Raw genomic sequence first — 26,176 nt, 5'->3', positions numbered from 1 at the left:
ATGCACACGGAATTCAAGTGGAGATATCAAAATGCTGAACTGAAACAAGGCCTTACATCAAAAACTTTCCAAAACTCCTTGAAATTTTGGTATTTTAAAATAGGAATCAAGAAGCAAAAAAAGGGAAGGCTGCTTCATTTGGTCAAGAATACAGATGCAGATTATCTGAGAACAGATGACCACTAGTATACAAAATAAACCAGACTACTACAGTGACTCCAGATTGTGATTGTGTCCAATGAAAGAACACTGAAAATAATGAGGAACATTTGGAATGCTGGATAAGGATTAAAGATGACTATTGTAAGGCTGTGTATTACACCACTTCATGGTGTTTTAAAAGCCCCTCTACATACACTTTTCCAATATATCACTGTACTTGTTTCCTGGAAAACATTTTTCAGTGTTTAAATCTTATTGCTTAAAGGTTTGTCTATCTTTACAGTTTATTAGTAACAGTCTTCTGAGACATTTGCCAACATTTGCACAGTTCAGGCATATCAACATAAGTTTCAGAAGACAGATTGATTTATCTGAAAAGACCACAATTATAACATTATCCTTACTTGGATCTTTCTCTGAACTATCTTTTTCTCCATGTTTTAGACAGATGCAATGAGAATTCAATGATAAATTCATCTTAACTGCAAGTAAGGCACCTAAGTGACTCCAGCATGGATTTCTTTAATGTTCTGCAAGAGCATGTCCAAATGAAGTCTGCACAATGGCAATGGGCTACATGAACTATGCACTCAGAAAACTGTTGAATCACTTAGGAGTAAGCAGAGATCCCTTTTAGCTACAAGAAATCCTTAAATCAGCATATTTTCTATTAGCAAAAAAGATGAAAGGATACATTTGTTTTCAAAATGTTAATAGCTTGCAGTCCATAACAGTAGCATTTTGGGGGTCAGGAGGAATAGCTCTTTATCATATCAGGGACAACAAACTCCTTCAGGAAAATTCAGCTCAACTAGGCACAGCTCACAAAATTCACTGTTCTGTCAGCAATATCTTCATTTGCACTATTACTCAGTAATGCTCACAGGTAAGTTATGGTGTTAATACCCCACTTAGATAAATAATCAATTTTAAATGTTCTCTTTTGCTGTTGACAATAAAACTCACTTAAATTTTACAAAATCTGTTTTTTCCAAATTCACAGACCCACAATTTTTTAAACGGCTCTGCATGTGTGTGTTTCTACACAATGGATCAAAGTCACTCATCTAAAAGGGATAACTGACCCACTGCTCAAATGTTCTCCTTTCCAATGAAGTTAAAAACAATTCCATACAAAGTCAAGTAATTAGCGGAATTATGAGGCTCGCTATTTAAGTTACTTAGCTTGAACCTGTTAGCTCAAAATGCAGTTTTGGAAACATAATGCTTCTAAAACAGATTTTTCTTTTTACTGTTTCCTACACAACCCATCCTCAGGAACAAAGGGCATGATGAAGTCAGAATTAGCCTAACATTGCATTCTGAGGCATGACCTTATGGGAATAGTATATCTATTATTACTGTGTATATATTTTGTATTGATTTTTCATTACTGTGTATTTCAAGACAAATGAATTGTGAAATAGAACTGTCACAGAAAATGTTGACACATAAAAAGCATAAAGCAAAAAAAAAAAAAAAATCCTAAATATTTATGTTTGGTAGCAACTGACAATATAAAAAAAAATCCCTTACATCACTTGACATCTGATACATACATGATACACATGAATAAAACCAAAATAAGATTGTCCCTTTAAACTTTAAGGGGAAGAAGACAGAAACAAAATGAAAGAAAGACTTGCTTTAAATTAGCATTAGGCTTAGATGTTTTTTAAGAGTAAAGCTACAAGCTGACTGTTCAAATACTGTTTCTTTTATTTGGTGTGTTCACAGTCTTTAAACAATTACTATGTAACAAACCTGTGCTACAGTATTAGAAATGTTTTCATTAGAACCCTCTACTACCATTCAAACTAAGAGGTTTAAAACCATCAACATGACCTTACTCTTTCACAGCCTAATAAAAGACCCTGGCCCCCGTTTAGTACAAAAGGATCCTCCGTTCAATTGCCTTGCGGCATATGGGGCACTCGCTCATTCGGTCTCCACAAAGCTGACACGTTCCATGGCCACACAGAAAGATCATGTTCTTCAGGCGGTCCAAGCAGACAGGACACATCGTCTGGAAAAGATTTGGACAGGTTACATAGTCAGTGGTAGTAGTTACACAGTACTGAATACGCAACATATAAATTGCTGAAATTCAACAACAAATGTCATCCTAAGCATAGCAGATAATTGCCATAGGCACTAATTTTTTTTTAAAATACCATTTTTATTCCACATGGACTTACAATTATATGGGCTTTTCCTACCCCATCATGACAAAAACAACCATGTAGATCTTTTCTAAATATGATTTCTTTAATTAAGGTGATCCAGTAGGCTGACATCATATTTTCAATATAATTATGCAAGTTTGCAACATTAAAACACTCTTCAGAAACATTCTCCTTTACATCATGTCATCTTCCAGGGAACAAAATATAAACAGCTTGATGTATGTAATGCTTGGGTAATGATTTACAAATTTCTTCCCAGGCTAGCTAGCCATTCATATACTTACCTGTAAACACCAAGCACTTAACACCCACAGAAGGAATAAAAATGTTGTATAATCAATATGATATGCAAAATTTAGTACTTTGTGGAAGTTCTCTAGATTGTAAACCAAAAGAACATCTCAAATTTCAAATGAAGAACAGTTTACTAAATCTGTAACCTTCACTCATAACAGCAGCACAGCAAACTTTTAAAATCAGTTTTAATTGCTGAACGTGAAGTGATGGTCAATGCCCAAAGTTCTTCAACAGCAAAATTCATTTTGCACCAAGCCACTAAGGAACAATGTCCTTCACCTTTTGTCATGTGCAGAAATTGAAGTTTTCATATGGCATGTTCCTTCACCATAAACATATTGCAGCTATATTAGGATTTCATTTATAACAGTTTATCAAATGTTAGTAAATGAATAGATGTTAAAACAGATGAAAATGAACACCATTCTATAGAAAAAATCAAATCTAAGATGTCCTCTTATCTGAGACACACTACATATATCTAACATTTATGAATGTTGATCTCATACATAACATGAAATACTGACAAGGCTTGTATTTCAAATACAAATTCATTTTATCACCATCTTGCACCTGTGACTTGCTTCTGTATTCATCACTGGGCTTCACTTCAATTTGTTCATTGCATGAGAGAATCCATACCAAGGTATCCTATTCAGAAAAACCCTAAAGCACATTTTCTATGAAATCAACAGGTATTACTTCCTAGGGTAGATAGCTTAACTGAAGACCAAAAAAATTCACCATAATTCTCCTTAAGAGTTTAAATTGGCAAGGAATCTGGCCAAATCACTATTTTAATCTCCAGGATACTAGTATAATGGGCTAGCAGGAAAATAAAATTTCCAGGTAAAACCTTAAGTCATTTTATGCTGAAAAAAAAGCCCTGGAGGGGGTGTCCTCCAGCTTTGCCAGAATTTCCACAGTATTGTAACAAAACAGTTCTCAAATTAAAAATTTACAGAAGCCTGTCTGTCAGTCAGTCCTGCTAATTTTTCTTTTCCCACAGAGTCATCACCTTCACATCCTGCACATCAATAGGACCTTTAGAGTATTCTTCCTTCAGTAACTCTCAGACTTCAGGTATCAGTGAAACAGCTATTTTCAATGCAATGAATACACAACTGTGTGACAAGTGCCTATAACTTGGCAGCACTGGCGTGATGACCTTTCACAAAGGACTGGCAAAGCAAACACTCATCTTATCTTTGGGAAAATTCCCAATGTGTAGCCTTTATTCTATGTTTTGGCTAATTATTTGCTTTTGTGTCTAAAAGTAACATCAGAATTATGGAAGTTACAAGGGTCTGTTTCTCTCCAAATGCTACACCATCATTTAAAAATGAAAACATCCATTAAGGGGCACAGAAATAATAATAAAAAAATAAAATCTGTTGAAACACCACTACTTTGAACTGTTTCATTCAGTAAAGGACTGAAATCACAAGATTTTCATGTTATAGTCATGCAGTATTAGAAAATTGCCCTATTTCTCCTGCTTAGTACAGAAGCACAGTAAAATACGTTAGCTGTTTGATTTCTTAACATGATACTATCTTAACACTTAAGTTGCTTCTCACAGTAGGATGACTCAGCTGGCAGAATAACAAGCTTCCTATTTGCTATACAATTCTCTTGTGACAGGCTTTTCTCAATTAGTTCAGCAGTCTCCCAGTGGGATACAAGCCCAGATAACGGAGTTTTATCCAACTCTGAAGGAGAATTCCTTATTTATCCATCATCTTACACATACTTTTACAGTGAAAGGAAGTCCACTGCAAGCCTTATGCCCCATCTGGGCAGCAGAAAATAAAAAGTGAGAAATAAGTACCTGTAACTATTGTACTATTTGTTAGAATATCTTCTGTATGAAATCACATTTTTTATTTGCCTCCAACATTTAACTCCCATCATTTGAAGGAAAACAAATAGTATAAAAAGGCACTATGCCTGTTCTATATGACAGTTCTTCAGGTAAGTACTCTGGCAAAGTGCCCATTGCACCTTAAGTATAACTGAGTTTGCAACTCAGATAATTTTTTTGTCACTAACAAGATGTTTTAAAGTGCTTGAAGTATCAATGCCTCACTATGAAAAACAGTTTTTACAACAATATACAGGTGCACAGTGACAAAATAAATTTATTTTTTAAGGAAGTAAAAGGTGATGTAAGTATGGTGAAGGAACATACATAAGATATTAGATGGATGATGATGATTATGTATGAAATGGAGTGAAGGTATTGCAATTACAGTCAAAAGGGTTCACATTCAGGGAATCCCTGAAGAATGGTGTGGTCATCAGATGTGGGAGATTCTGTTGACATCAGCATCACTTCTGCTTGGCACCAGAAATAGTTTTAAAAGCTTGCTGCACTAACATATTAGATTATCATTGAAGGTATGAGTTGAAACAAAGGCTTATACCTGCTGAGAGAGAACAAATTAATTTTAAGTAGAAAAATATCAACTGAACACGAAGACTGAACTGTTACAGCACAAATCAAAAGAATACACAATTATAGTGGAATGCTATGCCTAACTTCAAGCACAAATTTAAAAGATGAGATGATAAATCTGACTTGCTACTCACAAGTATGATACAACTTGCCCTGTTACAAGACTAAGCACAAAAGACACTGAAAAAAACACAGAAGTCTCAAGCCAAGAGGCACATAAGGAATGACCAGAATTATCTCCTTCTAGTCAGAGGCACTGAACAATTTTGGCTGCTGGCTAGCAAAATGCCAAAGGTTAGATAAAATCAGAGAGACTAAAACAGGACCCTAGGAAAACTGACAAAAAACCCCTGAGATTACATCTAATCAAGAAGAAAAACTGTAACATGAAGTAGTTTTCTCTTCACATGCCTACACATAAGAATATCAGCATACCCAAACAGAACTCTAATCTTCTATAACTCCTAAAGTACCCTGAAAAAATGTATCTGAAGAAAACAGATTACTTGCATTTAAGCATGCATCTGGCATCTTTTACACGTATCATTTCAAATGCCGAAAGAATAACCTTATTCTTTCCATTCAATGCTAAAAAGTAAGTAAAGCAGAAGCTATACAGTGGATGCAAGCCACCAGAGATGACAGTAACATCTGAAGATTCCAGGTAAGACAGACATGCATTTTCAAATTACAATTTTCAATCTTGCATGTTCTCTACAGATAAAAACTACATAGGAAACAATTTTGAATTTCTATTACTGGGGTGCTGGCCCAGTCACCACATGACAGGAAAAGCTCTTTGCATTCAGTTGAGCATATCAGCTCTCAAATTTAAGACATTTAGAAACACAGGCCCTAAAACTGGCAATCTAAATGTTCTGTCCCTGGTTTTCATGCACATGAACAGCTGAATCCAATAACTACCAGGACTAGATGTGATGCTGCCATGACTGACGTATTATGGACTGCTGTAAGCCTACCACAGGAAAAGGCAAGCTAGAACACTTCAGTTTCCTGTATCCATGAAAAGTTTCTTCCCATTGTGTTATATGCATGGAAGCAAAAGGTCACATTATCAGGGCTCTAATAGAGTAAGCTCATTCAGTAGTTAGATGCTCCAGATCCCTTGCTGCTGAAAGAGCTACAAACACTATACCTAATTATGAAGATAAACCTTATCATTTAAATTCCAAATATTTGAATTACGTGTATAATACTTTCAAAGTTTTAACCTTGCAGCCACACAGTTTTTTGAAGAGTGTGTTCACTATACCCTTCATAAGACAGATAACTGTCAGCTATTGTTCCAAGGCAGTTAATGAACAAACAAGTCAAGATTAAGGTAGATACAGAATGGTGAAGATGATCTACTTTTATACTGTTCTGTGAAAACAGCTTCTGCTGTACTCACACATTCAGGTCAGCTAAACAGTCAGAGAATGTACTGACTGGGAAGAGCATTCTTTTTTAGTCACATCAACACAACATGCCCTAATAGATGGATTATCAAACATGGCCACTCAATTTTTTCTTTTAACCCCTTACATAGAGGACATACAAGCCACATCCCACAAAAAATATTGGTCTTCTAACTACAGTTTAAGACCTGATGCACTTCAACATGTCATTTTGCTTTAAATAATAGAGGATGCATTGGCTTTTTCAATCAAGTGGTTCTTGCACTTAATGGTTCTTACAACTTTTATCCAGCACTTTTACCTGTTCCTTGATGTCTTGCAACTGTTGTTGCAGCTTCTGTACATCTGCATTGACATTAGTGTTGTCTTTGTCCTTCTGCAAAACTGGAATGTTTCCACTTGCTGTAAGATTAAAAGAAAATAAAGATACGTGACTACGCAGCAATCTAATGAACCAGGAATAATTATTTCCAGTGTCACAGCTATAATTTTTCAATTATCTTAAAAAAATGCTAGTCAACCATCTTTGATAATCTAATTAAGTTAACTAACCATCACTGCAGCTCAACGAAAAATTTCTTTGAGCTTAGTGCTAACACTTCTTTGACAAGTATTTCCATAATAATGATGGTTGTAGTCCCTTAATGTTCTCAGAATTCTTATTTGTCAGTGAAGTTCTTGACATAAATATTTTTTGCATCGGTTTAAAGAAAAAAAGCCAAATTCCTTCACACTGAAATTACTTTTTTATCTTGACTTAGATGATTCTATTTGGTGTTCAAAACTGCCCAAGTATCTTGGAAGCAGTTCGTTCAAAATTTGAACAAGTTCAGATTAATATTCCCATATTTGACTAATCTGGGAAGCAATATGACTATATAAAAGAAAAATTGTCAAGTCTTGGACTTCCAGTGTGAGTACTGAAAGCCTGATTTTAATGGCTATTCTTCTATTTATCTATTTCAGAACACTATGACAAGAATGAACTAATATTCCAATTCTCATAAACTCAACTGAAATACTGTATACCACATATACACACACAGAGCAAATACAAATAATTCATAGAAATTACTGAAGTCACAAGGAGTTTAAAAACTAGTCAAAGGAGGAGATGTAAGACTGGACATTCTCTCAGGAAAGTTGCTTGTACCTAGATGCAAAATACTTACCATTACCTTCAGAATACCAGAGGTAAAAAAAAAAATAAAATATTTGCTCATTTGCACCATCACAGACAATCTTCAGCTTTTACTTCTTAGGGCATTAGTAAGTGGCCAAGTCATCACACAGGTTTTGGATTCTACTCTGAATGCCAGAAGCAACTCCCCAGTGTAACGACTGGTGGTGTTACCACATTTGCTGCTAGCAATGCAGAAAGTAGTGCAAACAGCAAAGGATACCTGGGTTAGCACTGTTTTCATTAAACTTTTCTTCAGAAAGGAGAGAAATATTTAGATCATTTAAGAGAATGAAAATAAATTGGTGGAGGAACATGAAAGAGTATGGACTCTGGAGTCACTCACAAATATCATCACTGGTATCTTCTGTACCTTTCCCTCCGCAGCACATTATGAAAGGCACTCTTCGCTCAACCACTGCCCGACACTGTACACATTTCTTCATCAAGCTTGCACAATCTGAGAGAACAGAGAAATAAATCAACTCTGAATCTTCCCACTTAGTTTTTCTTTTTTTCTATCCATGTGTTTGTTTATTCAGAGTAACTATACAGCAATGATTTAACAGATGCTTATAATACAAAGAACTACTTGAGTTTATCTTGACATAATTTTCTGCAAATCACACCTAAACAATGTCCTGTTTGGTGTTCAAAGTAAATCTATTCTCTATCTCCTTTTAAGATATTTCAAGTGAACAGGTTCCGCTATCTCCAGATGGATGTCTAATCCACAAGAATTACAGAAGTTAAAAGGTAATCCCACATTTGAGACCAGAACTTCCAAGAATGTTCGGCCTATCTGCTTTTTTCTTTAGAACAAAAGATCTCACTAACTGTCCTAATGCTCCAGGGGTAAAGAGATGTAGCTCTTTACCCTTAAGAGTAAACCTGCATCTTTTGATATAATCCCAGAAAGGGGGCTGTAACTTTTCTACTAAAGGCAAGTTATTGTCTCAGAAAAGCTAAAATGTTACTGTGAATCAAGAGAGTGGGTCCTACAAAATATACAAACTTGAAGACTCTCTCATCCTGCTCGAACAAGATGTCCAGAAAAAAATCTAGAAATAAATAATCTACAACTGTTAAACCTTCTGCTATCCTTGTTACAGTTTAGACTTGGTAACGTGTACTGTACTGCTGAAATCCTTCACCACAGTAATCAATCTTTTTGTTGTCTTCTTTCCTGGGAAATGATTCAAAAAAACTTCTTTCATCATCTTTCAACTGCAGACAGTGAAAGAGGCCAGATCAGGCTAACTACAGTCAGTGATTCGATGTCAGCTGCCTCAGCCAGAACAGAAGAACCCAGACTTCCTCAGCAAGTCCAAGTGAGCAGTTATTCATGGGAACAATTACCCTCCCTCTTGTGTAGAGCCTCATCAATAAGGACTGCTCTTCTCTAGGGAAATAACCCTTCAACAAACCCCTGAAATGTCTGGAGACAAGTGATAGCTGCATTCTCATCCACATAGACTCAAAACAAAAAAAATTCTAGAGATCTCCTACTTATTTTACCATTACACAGGATAAAACACCATAACTGGTGCTCTTTGCAAAGATATATGATGTGACTTTTGGGGCAAAATACAGCCCTTGTGCAAATCTGTAGATTAGTAATGAAGCATACTAAATATTTATTGTCAATATTTTTTTAAAACACCGTTTGCATATCTGAATGCCTTCAAAAAGCTGCAACAAAAAATAAAATTTATTCAAATTACTACCAAAGTGTTACTGATATTCAGTAGGCTTCTATAAGGTGAGAAAGCCTACACACAGTTAAATAATATAGATGAAAGAGCACACGCTTTCTAAATACTTGAAAATCTCCACTTTGTCCTCCAATTATTACCAGCATGACAAATAATGCCAAAATTCTGATGATCACACCAGACTACCAAGTAAATTGAACCTGAAATCAGATTACTAATTGTCACTGTTGAGACAATTGAGACACACGACACACACACAGGCCAATGCTTTTAGCAATCTCATTTGAAATGTTCTGTTTCACAATTACTTCAAAAAGAGGTTTTGTAAAGTTACTTACTCTCACAGGCACACATATGACCACAAGGCTGGAAGAGCACTGCTGCCTTTTTGTCTGAACATACTACGCATTCTTCAATCTGTAAAGAACAACACACACCCATGTGAGCAAAGTGCATCTCCTGCTCTCTACATTAATTTTCAAGGCACATGGGCTCCAGGAATCTCCATCTAGTGGGGTTTTTAACTCATTCACCATCTCAAAATGCAACTTAAAAGAGTTATCACACTAAATTCTAAGAACAGGTATTTGCTGGCAGTTTTTGCCCATTCAGTACAATGACAGGCACACAGAAGCATTTAGGACACCATATATTTCTTTTTTCTTTTCTCCTTCTTTATTCCATCACAGATACTTCAATCAGGGTTGATCAAGCTAGAGAAGAGAGTCTCCAGGACTATGTTATTACAGCCTTTCTGTACTCAAAGGGGGCTTATAAGAAAGATGGAAGCAAACTTTTCTGCTGGGCCTGTTGCAGGAGTACGGGGGTAATAGTTTTAGACTAAAAGAAAGCAGATTTGGACTAGGTATAAGAAAGAAATCTTTTATGATGAGGGTCATGAAACACTGGAACAGGTTACCCAGAGTGGTGGTAGATGATCCACCCCTGGAAACATTCAAGGTCAGGCTGGACAGGGCTCTGAGCAACCTGATCTTGTTGAAGATGTCCCTGCTCATTACACAGTATTAGATGGCAGTCACATTACTGATTTTAAAGGCCCCTTCCAACATTCTATGATCCTATGAAATTCACTTAAAAGGTACTTTTACAGAAATGTTTTAATATTCTGGGTTAGGGTTTCTTCTTAGTCCTTCAGTGTGAGAGCTGATGGAATCATCAAATGGTTTGGGTTGGAAAAGACCTTAGAGATCCTCCAGCTCCAACCCTTGCCATGGGCAGGGACACCTGCCACTAGACCAGGTTACTCAGGGCCCCATCAAACCTGGCCTTGAACATTGCCAGGGATGGGGTATATACATGATCACAGACATCACATACAATTACATTTATACTGGCCTGGACCACCTCTTCCAGCTCATAGAGCTGCTGTCCTGATTCATTCATTTCTTAGCCTTGCAGATACTACTCTAAGTTTTTATACAGAAAAGTATAAGAGAGGTATTGACCAGATATTCCAGTCTCTCAAATTAGCAGAAAAGAAATCAAAGGAAGGCTATCCATAAAGCTTAGCTTTCATCTGAGAAAGCTGATTTCCACAGATTTGCTTCTTTAGATGGATGAGTAGGGGCAGAACCCTCACTTTGCTGCTCCAAATAACCCAGTGTCAGAACTCTTTCACTGACTATAAAGAAAGTCTAGAGAAAAGGAGCTCCCATTATGTTAACATTTGGCTTTTGAACATATACAATGCAGAACAGCAAATAATATAAGAAGAATAAAAGAGTAGTGAAAACAGTGCAACTTTATATTCACAATTCTTATACTTACTCTGAGATGGAGGAAAAAACAAGGTACCACAGAAGCAGACTAATCAAATATGTTTGGAAAAAGTAAAAAAAAAAACCCCCCAAAAAAAACCCAAAAAAACCACAAAAAACCAACAACAAAAAAAAACCACCACAGAACCCAAATAGCTGGGTTTCAAAAAAAAAAAAAAAAAAAACCAAAAAAAAAAAAAAAAAAAAACACACCCAACCAAAAAAAACACCCACGATTTCTTTTTTTAACAGCTAAAAAAACCCAGGACAAGACTTGGTGGTTACATGGAATAAAAGAATATTCAAACAGAAGAGCAATGTGGAGGTACCCATAGAGTCAAAACTACTTGTGAGTAACCATTTGAGAAACCTTGGTCTCCAGCATAGGGCATGACTGGTTGATTCTCCAAAGGAAAAAGACAGTGTAATGAAACTCATGTTTCCAAAGAAAAAGAAGGTGAAAGCTGAAAGTAATTACTAACTACAGAAACAAGCATATATTAACTCAGTTTATAGGCAAATCATCTTTCAAGAAGCCCTTAGGAATAGAAGAACTCAATATTACTGAGGAAAATTATACTTCAGAAAAAGCAGCAATTTATCTTGACACAAAGAAAAGATACTATGGCAGGGGGGAAATAGTCTATTTCAATAAAGCATCCTCAGGTGACTGTATTAGGAACTCTGAGGACCTGAGCAATAAAGACATTGCAAGGCAGGGAGAGGTAGGCATGACAGGCAAACAGAAAAGAGCAAGACATCATTATGATGCAAAATTCATTCCATCCAGTGAGACATGTGTAGGGCATAATACCACATAAAAGATGATTTATATTTCTTTGACCTCTTTTTCCCTTTTTTTTTTTTTTAACTTTTTCATTATAAAAGAAAAAGAACCAATAAATTTCAGAGCTTTTTACCTTTGTCCTAGACTGAACTTGTTCTTTACAGATGAGGCATTTTTTCACCCGTGGTGAGCACAAAGAACATGTGGCAATGTGGCCACATGGGCCAAACAGAGTATCTCTCTTCATGTCTGAACACACCATACATTCTTCTAAGGTTTCAGAATCATTGTTGATCATAGACGGACTTCGGGAACCAACCTGGCCACTACAAAGAAACCTTGCAGTCAAACTTTTCATAATTAAAAAAACCCACTCAATTTAAAATGCACATCAACTGTTTGCTTATGTATCCTATGTTCTCAGGCATCAATGTATGATCATAAAGTAATCTGAACTGCCTTTTCCAAGAAGTACAGTTGACACTGCAGTGCAAGGTCACATACTCGGATAAGGCATTGTACAGAAACAGGACACACAAGTCAGGATATCGTGTTATGAACGTAAAAAGTCCCTCCCTCTCGTCCTAAGAGTTGGCTTTCCTAACAGAGACGTGCCCTGTGACGGGCAGACGCAGCCCCCGGGCCTCGCCCATCCCCACGCGCAGCAGCGCCGGACCCCGGGCCGGAGCTCCGCGCTGCGCTGGCCCGCAGAGGGCGCGCGTGCCCAACCGCCCGCCACGGGCGGCGGGAGGGAACCGCCGAGGGATGGGGCCGGGACGCACGGACACACACACAGACACCGAAAGGAAACAAGCACCTTACTCTTTACCAGGGCAACATCAATAAAAACAGCCTCTCTTTGTCACATTTTAAGAGTGCAGCTTTGATTTCCACACAGGAATTAAAGTTGAGAATCATTTGAGGCAAGGGGTGGAACGTAACTAGGACAAGGTGAATCCTCTGATAGTGCATGGACCTGATAACATGGTATTTCACTGAAACCGTAACTCCTAAAGACATCAGACCTACCCCCTTCATTCTCTTTTCACAGAATCATACAGTTGTCCAGATTAACAGGGACTCAGTAGATGACCTTCTCAAAGCAGCAACAACACAGAATTCATATGTTTATACCGGGCTTTGCCCATTTCAGTCATTAAAAGTTGTATGGACAGAGATTTCACAACTTCCCAGGCCAACCTGTTTGCAATGCTTAGTTATTCTTCCAGGGATTTTCCCCCGACTGCCTTGTGAAGTTCTACCAATCCCCCCCGAAGATTGTCACACCTTCCCATTCTCCCCTCTCCCATACTAATATGCATGAAAGTCCTCTAAGACTTCGGTAAGTTTCAATTCATGTATTTGCGAATAGCATTCAGTGTACCATACAATCCTAAAGAATTAAAAGTTAAAAAAAGAACCACACACAAAAAAACCCCACCAAACCCCCAAATTTGTATGTTTTGATTAGCTATTGCTAATTAAAAGCTCAAAATTAAAAAAAAACCTCAGTTAATCTGCAGAAAGCAGACATTTGGAAACTGCTTATTTTATGAATATACAAACCTGACTTTTTCTTTGTGACATTTAGCCAGTGCTTTGCAGAGACTTGGATCAGGGCAGAGATCGAGAGGGGACTGACCCTTTTTGTTACGAATGCCAAGGTCAGCCCCGTTGGCTGCCAGGAAGCAGGCAATAGATGCAGCACTCTTCTTCTCTGCTCCTTGAGTGCCAAGTCCCATTATTAACTGAAAGAAAACAAATACGTAAGCAAGACTCTCTAAACAGTTAAGAATCGTCTGGCTAAAAGAAAGCTACTTGACATGCACACATGCACACATATATGTAAATGTGTAAGCCAAAGGAAGCGTCTCTAGAACTAAAATCAAAACAATTGCTTCATTTTGAGTCAGCTATATCTAGCTTTCCTTTAAGGAACTAAAATTCAGCAAGGAATCCTTCTACTGAAGCACTCAATCTCCTGTACACCTATACTCACGTGTGAAGTGGCTGTCCTTCTATGCAAGCACTGTAAAGGGCAAAGTTCCAGTGGGTATATTCAGAACACACTTCAGTATATACTCAAATTGCTCAATTCAGACAAAATGCTACCACTGCACTTGGACTGAAATCACAGTTGAGCAGAGAAATGAATGCACATCTACTTTTTAGTCCAGCAAGTAAAGTACCTGCCCAAGAAAGTAACTGAATTTCAGTCTTTCTCAGCCTGGATGAATTAAAACTCACACACTGTCACTATCTAATCACATAATGCTACTCTGCCCTTTTACAGCTGTTACTGTGTCCTTGTGTTACTGCTTCACCGGGTCAGCCAGAAACACTAAGAAGGCTCACTACCACAGCCCAGCAAGGAGTGGATTCCCCAGAGCACTGTGGGCTCCCAACATCTTTTTGTATTAAAGCTCAATCAGATGAAATGCATTAAGTATAATATAGTCTACAGAACTGCTGGCATCACTAAGAATCCCTCAGCAAACTACACTACACTGTATTCAAAGGAAGAGCTTTGGTAAAGCTAGGGCAGCTCCAACTCAAGGAAACCCAGTTGCTTAGGGAAGCATTTTTCTAAACCTCAGTCGGTATGGTTTTTTTTTAAATTAGAAGTTCTCATATCAAGATGTATCACTGAAGCTACAAGACTCTTGAAGGTCACTTTATGAATTCAGACACTCCTCCTGCGTTCTTCCTCATGATTAGGTAAGAACAGTACAGCTCCAAAGGCTTCATACCAGGAAAATCAGTAAGTTAGGGAATCAAATTGTTTTGTGGTATTCAGATAACAGAAAATTTTCATTTATCAATTGAGACTATTTTCTGCACTTCAGTTGCAGCACTGGCTGAAACAAAGCAGATATTTGATCCAGCTTCAATCTTGGTACTTTGGACTGTATTATTAATCCAGCCAAGGCAGCACAACACCCAGTGAAAGTGATTTGCTCCAAGGTTGACAGAGTCATTGTGGAACAGTCATCTACATTAGTTACAAAAACCCTAGTTCCTAAAATGCCTCTGCTGTACAACTTGAAAACACCAGGACAATGTTGCATCCTGTGACATTTCTCAAGAAGTCTGCAACTTTTCAGGCACAAAGAATGAGAACACCACAAAACAAACCATGCACAAAATATTCTCCATTATGTCTCAGTGCCCAGTATGGCTGCAGCATACCTCTGGAGGGGGCTAGCCCTGAAATGCATCAATACAGGCCAGTCCCAGCCAATTCACCAGTGAGGGAAAAGTCTCAGTGCATTCCACAAAAACTGTATAAATATCATCTAAGTAATTGTAACTTTCAAGCAGCCAACACTTTCCATTAGTTTCTTTCTTTTAAGTTAGGATTTAGGCAGTGGTATCACTTAAAAGCATTTTAAGGGTCAGAAAGACACCTGAAAGACACTTGTATATTAAAATAAATTACAGAAAATGACCCTGGGAATAATACAGTTATTTAGGATAAAAAGTACTCTAGGCCAGAATAGTGCATCTGTAATAAAGCAATTCAAATGATATTTTTGTGGTGGTGGAGACTATACTTCAGAAAATTTCTCCTCCTCCCAGCTGCACAATCACCACAATATGCTGTATGGAAAACTTAATTATTTAAAGAAATGGGGTTCACTGCTCATAGCACTTGAGCACAGAAATGTTTTTCAGAATGGTACCTAAAATGAATAGGACTTTGTGTACTATCAAGATTGCTCACTACATGCATTTTAAACAGTCTTTCAAAAAAATCAACTGAAAAAACCTGACAAAAATTGTTTTACGTATAACATAAAATATCCTGAGTTGGAAGGAATTCACAAGGATCATCAAGTTCAGCTCCTGCCCCCACACAGGACAGCCCCAAGATTTGCACCAGGTGCCTGAGATCATTGTCCAAAAGCTTCTTGAACTCTGGCAGGCTTGGTGCTGTGACCACTTCCCTGGGGAGACTGTTCCAACAGGCATAATGTTGGCATTCAGAAGGAACTACTAAAAGAAAAATCAATGTTAAATAATTCATTCAATTTAGTTCCATTTATGAATTCAGTTAATGATAATCAGTAAAAAGTATTGTTTCATATTTTAAACAGTGGTCAAAGTAAAAAGTAACAAATCACACAATTTCAATGAGTTGCTGTCCAACCAACTTGATCAAGTATGAAAAAACCCTAAAATCCTGCAAGCGAGATTTTTCTTTTCAGTTTACTCAACTGAAACAAAAATAGAAATAACTATTTCTATTATGTATGTATGTAATACAAAGACACACCATACAGGCCTCAGTAGGTTGGAATCTCCAAGACAGCAGTCCAAAATTAATTCAAATTTAGCCAAGCAAAAATGAGCTCTAAAACCTAAATATTTACAGAGATGTGTTGCTATCACATAGCCTAATGAAATCTGACACATTTTGCAACCTTTAAAGGAATTAATGAAGAATAATAAAAAATCTCTCAAACCCTCAACTTAAGTCATCACATTTACAAACAAAAGCCTTACTGATTCCCAGGCGAAATTATTAATCCTATTTATTTATCCATTACCTGTATTAGCAATTCCACACAAGACAAATTACCAATGTGTCCTTGGATAGCTTTAAAGGTCCAGATGCCTGCACATATTTTCACAGCTTCGATTCTGTCTTTATTGATACTCAATTTTGGGCCAAAGGCAGCTTAATATTTAAAACTGTTTAATGGTAAAATCTAGTTTATAGAATTTTTACCTTACTGTCATTTAAATAAAGGTTGATAGGTACAGGTATTATTCTCATTTTCTGTTTTTCACAAAACGTTTTCAAGATAATTTGATTTGCTGATCATCTTAAAGCGTTTTCAGGCATGTTTACTCCATCTTTTACATTTCACATGAAATAAAAACAAGCAAGTTTTCATCTCTTCTCTGCCAGAACTTATTATTCTCCACACCACTTAAACCACCCAAATTTGTTAGTTTGGCGAAAATTTTCTCTGCAGCTAAACAAAGTACAAAGAAATGGCCAGTAGTTTGATCACGCTAATAAAGGATAGGAGGTATTGGTTGATCATGATTTTTTAAAACTTTAAACATTTTTAGGTGATCAGAGACACAATGATGAGGGAATTTTTTTCTTTGTTTCTCGTATCTTTTGCCTGCTCTTTGTCTTATTACTTCAATAGGAATTTTTAAAAAATTACACTTTTAAACCAAGGATACTTGTCAAATGAAACTAGAGATAAAAATTTATTCTCTAAAATATAAAATCTCCCAAAGAGAAATTTAAAAGGTGATGGAAAAAACCATTCCTCTTCTGTTAAAACCCTCAAAACTCAATACACAACTCTAGTTTCATTGTGGAGGCCATTAATAAGACTGGGCTGAGAAATCAATTTATGAAATGCCAAATCTGAGGAAAAAAATTTCCCTTTCATTCATTTCACAGTTAAACACATGAACACAAAGTATTCTAGACAGCTCTCATAGAGTCTATTTCAGATCACAGAAACAACTGAGCTGTAACCACTCTTCTTGTCTCATTTAAAAGGACACATGCATTTTCTTACACATACTAGTCATACTTCAAATGTTTTTCAAAGCTTATTTCAGTGTATTTCAGTGAGATTCAGTAATCAATTTGGAAAAAAAAAATCTGTACAGTGGAATTATTGTTTTGAACAAAGATTTGTCATAAAGTTGGTGTATTTGTTTTTTCTTAATGAAATGCAAAAGCAACCAGAAAAAATTTCCTAATTCTAACCCTCAGTTAAAATTAGAAAAAACATTATACTGGTAACTAATGGTTCAGCAGCTCTGATCGACCATTATGTTCTGCATCTTTAATATGTAAAGAAAAAAACTGTTTCCTTTTCTCAATCTGAATTGCTCCATAATTTTATTTCTACTTTGTCTCTCAGGTAAACTATAAACTTCACCTCTATATGTGGGGTTCACACAGCTTTTTGGGTTGCAAGAGTTTCGTTTTTTCTGTAAAACATTTTGACTTTTACTATCTGGAGACTTTTTTACTATTTCCTTACTACAGCACAATTTCTGAAATGAACTCTGTCAAAAATATACATATCAATAAACATACAAAATTAAGAATGCCTTGTTCTAACAGAACATACTTTCAGAAAGTTATAGAAGCAACTAAGCAACTAAAGTTATAAAGACATGCAAGATGCTGAATCACAGAAAACTATTTAAGTCTTATTCTGTACTGTATTCTGTTTAATTCTCTTTCCAAAAAAGCTACTTTGATTTTTTGGCAGCCATACATGTTCACTACAGAAGATAAATTTGTAGAAATATTTTTGAGCTACATAACCCTCTTTTTCTTCAAAAAAGGTAATGATTTCATGTGAAAAGCCACATAGAATAATATGATTTTGGCCTACATTGCAGTTTAATGCAGAATGTCTACATAAATTTACACTGCCAAAAACCAGTCTGACAGTACAGAACTAGACGAAGAGACAAATATACAGGCAGAAAAAAAGAATAAATAAATGTGTTTTATTTACTGTGTTCTTTGATGGCTCCCAAGCAGTATCTACCTTGCCCACATCTTGCATGTCTTGGAGTTGGCGGAGCTGTGACAGGGTGTGGTGTCTCAGGGCTTCATGCAGGGGAGTATCCCCATCTTTATCCTGAATATCCAATTTAGCACCTGCACGGACTAAGAGCTGAAAAGAGAAAGAACCCAAATTTAAAAAAATAAAAAAAACTCCCTATTTATTCATTTCAGAACTAATTTTAGAAAATTATGGTTTAGTATTCTCTAGGAAGTTCAAAAGGGCTACTCCTATCTTTCTACAATTCACAGCTGAATTAATTTAAATCTATTTTCCATACCTAGAGCTCAGTCCTCAACTAAAGCATTTATCTGTCTCAAAAACCAGGCTTATTTCAGCAGAAGGCTAACACTTGTCTGTGCTCTGAGTGCTACAAAAGACACAATTTTAGAGGATTCTTTCTACTTCCTTAGACTTTAATTCTTATAAGACAGCCTACAAACAATGTAATTTATTACAGAAGTATGTACAATACCTGAGATGGGTATATATTCTTTACTATTAGGTTTCACTGACCTCAAAAATCACCACTTTCACACCATGCTAAACTTGACAACTTAATTTACAGTGTCTTTGCACTAGCAAAGTAGTTAAGCATGTACTTTGGGTTACCCTAATTCAGGAGAAGACATAAAAACCAATGACACTATTAAGAACTCTCTCAGAACACTTTGGAAAGTAATGAACTGTAAGACTTGTCTCTAAGGCTAATTTTAGACACCCAGTCCTGTTCACATGACACAAAACAAGCACAAGGCTGCACAGGCCCTCCTATTCCTATGGCCTTTGCACACAGCCCTTCCATAATTCAACCCACCAGAACTTTCTTAAATACACCGTTGAACAAAACAAAGCAATACATGCTGACAAAAAATGCCAACTGCCCCTAAAAATTAAACCCCATCACTGTCTCCATTCAGAAACCTGTGGGCAGCAGCTGAGGTTTTAACTTCAGTTTTTGAGCTTCTGCTACTCTGCAAAATGGGGATTAGCAATAGAGACAAAAGGCATCTAAAAACAGAAATATACAAAAAAGGATCTCCCTCTTTGGAATCCACATACCTGCAAGGAGCTCAGTCTCTCAGAACCAAAGAACCTCAGAATTCAGAACAGGCTAAAAGGAATTCAAAGCCTAATTTTCAAGGAAGTATCCGCCTGCAATTATTTGCAGCTTATCATTTTCCCCAACCTTCTCTTACAACAAGTGAAACCAAGAAAACCAGCTAATAGTTGACACAGTCTAGTCTCAACTTCTTACACTCTCTAAATGGATTTATTCTGGCCCAATTTCTTTTCTCATATTCATATCTTGTGTCTGCCCACTAGCTCTTTACTGCTTTGAGTTTCTCCTGGAATCCTTGACTACCACAGAACTTCAGAGGTTTTGCAGAAATTTAAAAAAACTGATTTAAAAAAAAGGGCAAACCACTGCCCTTTGTCATGGCAGGAGGACTTCTAAAAGAACCATGCTACCTTTGACCACTATTCCACAAATGCCTGAGGGTACAAACCCAGCCCTGGAAGGTATCCAACAGGAATTAGTTTTGAAATATGGAGCCAACATGTTCTTTGCATGGCTGCATGAACTATTTTAGGACTTAAAGTTAATCCAGTTCCGAAAAATGGATACTCTACAGGGTCGTTCACTTAAACATTCTCAGATATAAGCATGTCAGTCAAACACACGTGCTAGTTCTTCCACATGCCTTCCTGCTCATCTGCTACATTAATATTGCATTCCCAGGTACTATGTAAATTCCAGAAGGGCACAAGAGTTCACCAAACACAGCTGCCAAATAGCTTACAGGATGCAAGTGGCACTGCCTCTAGGAAACCGGTCTTCTGGTAGCAAGCAGTTCCAGATATAGGGCCATATCACATGTTTCACTGTAACGGGATCACACCCATCAGCCCTCAGAGAGGGAGAAGCCTTATGGTAAAATAACGCCTAACAGAATGCAGGTCTGCATAGCAGGGACAATTCTGTCTAAGCCTGAATCAGAGACAGCTTTTCATACAAGATCACTCTATAAAGACAAAACAATTATGTCACAAGCCAAGGCCAGGTGGATGTATCCACTCTGAGAGCAGCGAGTGCTCTCTCTGAGCCTCAAAAGCCCACAGCAGCAAGGCAAACAGTCATACAAGTCCTGTATGACAATGCATACAGGCCAGAAACAGCAAGCTATGCCAGTCACACTTCCTGTGCTAGTAACAAAGCTTTGTTAAGTTGAAGCGTTTACTTTTGCACCCATGCAAACAAAAAAACAGGATAACATTCCTTTCACCAATAAGGTACTACTGTTCGCTGCTTATAGGTCTCCCAAGTCAAGAGCAGGAAATGCCAAACACTTAGAGACTGAAAAGTAGTTAAGGGCATAAAAAGACGTTCCATGTTACAATTTGTGAAAGCTATGAGCAAGAACAATTACTCATACAGCAAGAGGCATCAGAAATGCTATTTGAAGATCCCCTTACAGCACCACAAGATTCAGACAAGTAACAGCCGAACACATTTTTCCTTACTAAAAAAGAAGGGATGCTGGAATTGGCAACCACACAGAGGAAACCATAATGTACATGTACAAATTTCAGCATGCCTCAAGTGGCATTCATATTGCTGACTGACCTTCTGTGCGAGTTGGCAGGCTTCCGAATTAAACAAAATCCATCAAACAAACATGCAGTGACTATATGTTGTCAAATAATTTTTTAAATGTTCATGAAGTATTCATATTTTAACAGCCACCATCAGCTTTAGTCAAATACCATTAACCATATGGCTTACTGAAATAAGATACTTACCCTAACAATTTGTGTATGCTGTCGTTCAACAGCAAGATGAAGAGCAGTTTGCTGGTTAACATTCTGGATATCCAGGTTAGCATTGCCCTGCAAGATATTCAAAACATTAGAGCATTATCACCCCAGCAATTCATCTATAGGCAGGGCAGTCCATTAGGACACTGACTATGACCCTGAATACAATTCCTGGTTAGGGGATTTAATCACAGAAGTGATTAAATGCTTCAATTATTCACTGTACAGATGTTGATCTGTTGAATGAAACTAGGCATCCAATTTTTCAGTCCCTCTGCACCATTAGGCCATTGTAACAATCTCAAAGGCAAATTTGACCTTTAGCGCTCAACACATCCTTCCCTCCTCCACTGCTTCTGTATTGCAACTGCAGGCGTAAAGCAGCCAACTATTTTCACATCAGATGGTTAATCAAAGCATGACATTTAAATCCTCCTGAGAAAAGAGTCCTACCTGATGCACCAGAAGTTCAGCCACTTCCACATGATTATTAAGAGCTGCCAGATGTAAGGCAGTGTAACCATCATCTTTTTTCTCATCAACAATCCATGGTCGTGGTAACTTGGACAACAACACGCGCATTGCGCTGAAAAAAATAAGCAGAGATGGCACAAACACCCCTAAAATGTATGCTGAATGACAACAGTAGAACAACATTAATTCTCGGAACTATGTAGTAGTGGCTAAAATAATTTTAATCTTTTTTTCAAACAGAGGGAGTGGGTGAAAAGCTATACCAACACTTCCAAAGCAGAATAATTTCATGTCCACTTCCTTCTCATTAAAGCACACAAATAAACCATAACATGCCTGTATCAGTGTGAGGATCAGGTTTGTTCTTTAGAGAATGCTATCTAGCAGTAAAAATTACATTAAAGAAGCATTCAAACAAATTCTGAAATGTAGACAAAAGAATTTTCTCCCTCAAAATCTTTTTAACATCTTTTACTTAAGTATTTAATGACCAACTTCTACTACATTAGATTTCTGGTGGGCTGTAACAGTTAAAACTCAGTTTCTGAGAAAGAAAATGGAGGAAGATCTCTTAAGCATAGAGAAGATAAATGCTGAAACTGTGAAGTGATTATTCTAGTGGGATATTTTCTTAACATATAATGGTTGAATATAACATACCATGGCAGTGTCTGGTAGTCAGGGGGTAGGGTGGGGAAAAGCAACTTGATTACTACAAGTATTACAGCAGACTAAAATCCACAAAGTCCAAAGTTAACCTTCAGTTAAAGGTATTAACAACATGCTAGATAAACAAATTGCTCAATCTTGTATTATCTGAGAAATACAGTTTTCTTAAGCTTACATGTCTTCACTTAGCTTTTGGAATACATAACTTAGCAAACTTAAATCCCTTATTGTCTTATCTTTATAAACAGCATATGCAGCTCCCTTATGACAGTTCCTTAAAGACAAACATGAAACCAGAAACTGCTACAATCCTGTGCCAAGAAACCTCTTCTGTCATCTGATGTTTCCCTACTGTTGAAGAAACATGATATATACAGGAGAAACAGGGCTTCTACACAAAATTCAAACTCTTAAATCAAAGTAATCCTTGATAATCAAGTGGAACCACTCAGTCACACAGTGCCTTGCAAGGCACATAATGTATCTGAATGAAAGAGTTCTTCATTAGAGTTCTGTTATCAAAAATGTGGGATCTCAATAATCCTCAGAATTAGCCTCATAAATTGAATCTCTCAGCTTTTACTTAAAAATACCCTCATAAGGTATGAATGACTGCTCTGTCAAGTCATAACTGTGCTCCCAGTTCATTCCAATCATCTGTTGCCTTGAACATCCACAGTGAGGTGAAATGCTATTCACTCCTAAGCTCTCTTTTAGAACAATCCAATGAGTTTCCTACAAAAAAACCTAAAAGCTGTGTCTGGGCACAGCTCACCCTAATAAGCCCTCCTTGACAGCAGAGAAGTCTGTGAGGTAGACTACTGTACCCAGTAAGGAAGTGCACTCCTTCCTACACTCTGCTCAGATGCTCCCATAAAAGACTGCTTAATAAGCATCTCCATGTTCTTCTGCTACTGAGTGCACAACATAAACCTCTGGTTTCACACTTATGCTGCAGCTGCCAGAATGGTGTATTAAGAGACATTTTTTTGCCCCCAGAATCAGAGCGTCTAAAGGAATTGCAACTAATCAACTGCGTTTTCAGGCCACAGGATTATACAAACCCACAGGAAACTGACTGCTACGTGCAGCATCCATAGCCAGAATGTTCTGCATGTTTGTCCTCCTCAGAGTGGACAGAAGCCATTTTCAGCCTCATAGGATTTTTTGTTTTCTTGGCAGAAAGCTTCTCACTTCCTCACAGTCCAAATCGCTTATAACACAGCAACATAAGACAACAACACTTAACAGATTGTACATTGCTCATTGTGAGCCATTGCTCAGCTTCTATTCATAACACCTTCTACAGCTCTCTCACGTGCTAGGAAGAAAAGACTAGAATACTTCAGAAAAAAATGAACCATGGCAACATTAATTCTTTGAGAGATTCACTTATGCAGGATTTTTCAAAATTAACAATATAATTTAGTAAAACTCAAGTTGCCAAAGCTTTATGAAATGTGGCAAAATTAACCAGTATCAGTTGCACTGATAAACATAGTCTATTTTGTAATGCAATGATGCCATATTTTCAAATCTTGGCACCATCAGAACTGTGTTTAGCTACTTTAGGCAGGGAGCATGTCTGGAGCACTATGGTTTGCTTGGTATCTAGGCACACTACCACACCAGCTCTTCAGGATGCTGGGCTGATACAAAGCTCACGGTACCAACAGCACAACAAGCCTTCTATAGTGGCTTCCCACAGGGCACCATGTCATGTAAGCTCTTTATCTTCACCTGCCAGGCTCAGTACTTCTAAAGACCCCATAAAGCTCTAGGTTGTCTATTGTGGATACTCTAAAAAGCACAATAAAAAATTCCTGAAAATTCCCTACGACTGACAGAAGCAATATGACTGTGAGCAACCAGGATAAGGTGGGGCAACAATAATCTAACAAAACAAACAAAAAAACCAACAAGAATTTTTTCTTAAAACTGCTACTACAACTTGAGGGACACTGTGGAAGGGCAGCAACACTAATTACAGCCAGCTTGTCTCTAAAGTAGCTCTAGTAACTAAACAAGAAACTGTCCTAACCAACTCAATGATATTTTATATCCTTTTCTTCAGTAAGGAAATAAGAAAATTGCCAACTCTACAGATAAATAAAATTAAAATTACATTGACACACATCATCAGATTCCTCAATACGTAAATGTACTTCAGAAATACTACTGACATTTCTTTAACCTCATTTTTGAAACAAAAATAAGAAATCAACTGACTCAGTATTTTGTATGCTGTGAAGAAAAGTTACTCATCTTAATATTTGTGTGAGTGTTATCCTTACCAGATCATCTTTCAAATCTTTAGTTTGCTGTCTTACACCAGAAAAAATATTGGGAGGTATCTTGCTTTCAGAGAAATGAGATGCCTGCTACATTTCTGAATGCTTTTAAGATGCATTGGTCTTACTGGAAAAACAGAAGGACCACCAAAACAAACAAATGGCTTCTGTGTGATATAGATTTTTATCTTATGGTTCACAGTAAATCATCAAAGGGCCAGGAAACACTACTCAGTTGTTTCTTTTTATTCAGAAAAAGACTATCTCTCTCTTCCAGAACATTATGGGACAGCAGGCTAGAAGGACTATTTCATGGAATGACACCTTAAAATTCTGCAAGATATTAACATGTTACAGTGGTAAATTCAGCTCAGTGGCTGCATCTTCCTCCTCATTAGATGAGAGGTAGTTTCATTCAATTTTTACAGGATTTTCTAGAACTACTGCCAAAATTTTGACAGCTAAGTGGCTACCATTCAGAGCAGCACTCACTGGAACAGGCATACATCATAAAAAGTCACATTAGAGAATTAAAGTTGCCAATTACACAGTCATTTCGTGATTCACTCTTCCCCATGAAGTATTACAGAAGAAGCTGGGTTGTATTGCTCTTGTTTTAAGATCACAACATAGATGTGAAAACTTGCTTTTATCTTGTACACATTAAACAAACCACAGACTGCTTTCACTGTAGTTGTATTGCAAAGATCAAGAAATCAGCAAATCTATTAGTAACCTGATCATGAAAACAGCTAAAGAAAACTTTTCAAACTATCATCTTCAGTGTATTCAACTGTAACAGATTACATGCCTGAGGAGCTGCAAGATTACTGATCAAATGCTTAAAACTCTTAATTGAAACATGGAACTTCACTATGCCCTTTGTACATTATTACTAAAGCATCACCAATAAAAAATTTTGTAACAGGCAAGCTTTGGAATTTTTTGGTCTGCAGAAGCTCATAAAAAGATTTTGGGCCTTTTTTACCTGGATGCCCATTTGCAACTTCTGAAAATTTCTAATGGAACAACAAGATAAAAACTCCACTGAGAATTTTTGAGAGAGTTATCTGTAAAGCTTTAATAGGGATAAGTAAACTATTGCTTCTTTTTAGGAGCTAAACACGTGCTCAGTCAAAAAGGACTGAGAAAGCTCATGTGTGCATAGGGGGCTGAGATGAAGGTATCTGCTGCTTTCCCAGGCACAGCTGTTGGGGATACACTGCCCAACGTAATTCATCCCCATAAAATAACAGCCCAGACTCTAATAGTTACAAGTGATTTGGTCAAAGGAACATCCACTAATATGGTGCTACATTTAATTTGAGATGTAGAAGAGTAACATGCAACATGCTGCTGTTGCATGCATCTTTAGTTGATC

At 37.1% G+C, this 26,176-nt stretch overlaps 1 protein-coding gene across 3 annotated transcripts in view; it reads right to left on the bottom strand.

Moving 5' to 3' along the window:
* Positions 1-1,857: 1,857 nt before the first annotated feature.
* Positions 1,858-26,176, bottom strand: part of MIB1 (MIB E3 ubiquitin protein ligase 1) — a 71,604-nt gene continuing 47,285 nt past the window's right edge. Inside the window, exons 13-21 of one of the 3 annotated variants that reach the window (XM_053958763.1) lie at positions 21,815-21,947; positions 21,347-21,433; positions 18,491-18,652; positions 13,548-13,729; positions 12,115-12,307; positions 9,755-9,833; positions 8,075-8,161; positions 6,823-6,923; positions 1,858-2,188 (exon numbers count right to left, since the gene is read on the bottom strand). In XM_053958763.1, the coding sequence (XP_053814738.1) occupies positions 2,048-2,188; positions 6,823-6,923; positions 8,075-8,161; positions 9,755-9,833; positions 12,115-12,307; positions 13,548-13,729; positions 18,491-18,652; positions 21,347-21,433; positions 21,815-21,947 (1,165 nt within the window). In that variant the 3' untranslated portion in view covers positions 1,858-2,047. Of the gene's footprint in view, positions 2,189-6,822; positions 6,924-8,047; positions 8,162-9,754; positions 9,834-12,114; positions 12,308-13,547; positions 13,730-18,490; positions 18,653-21,346; positions 21,434-21,814; positions 21,948-26,176 lie in introns of all 3 variants that reach the window. The other 2 variants (XM_053958756.1, XM_053958772.1) reach the window with 2 other exon arrangements.

The sequence above is a fragment of the Vidua chalybeata genome, chromosome 1 (assembly GCF_026979565.1).
Source record: "Vidua chalybeata isolate OUT-0048 chromosome 1, bVidCha1 merged haplotype, whole genome shotgun sequence".
Lineage (NCBI taxonomy): Eukaryota > Metazoa > Chordata > Aves > Passeriformes > Viduidae > Vidua > Vidua chalybeata.
Note: the sequence above shows the minus strand (reverse complement) of the source record. Positions and strands in the feature narration are given on the sequence as shown.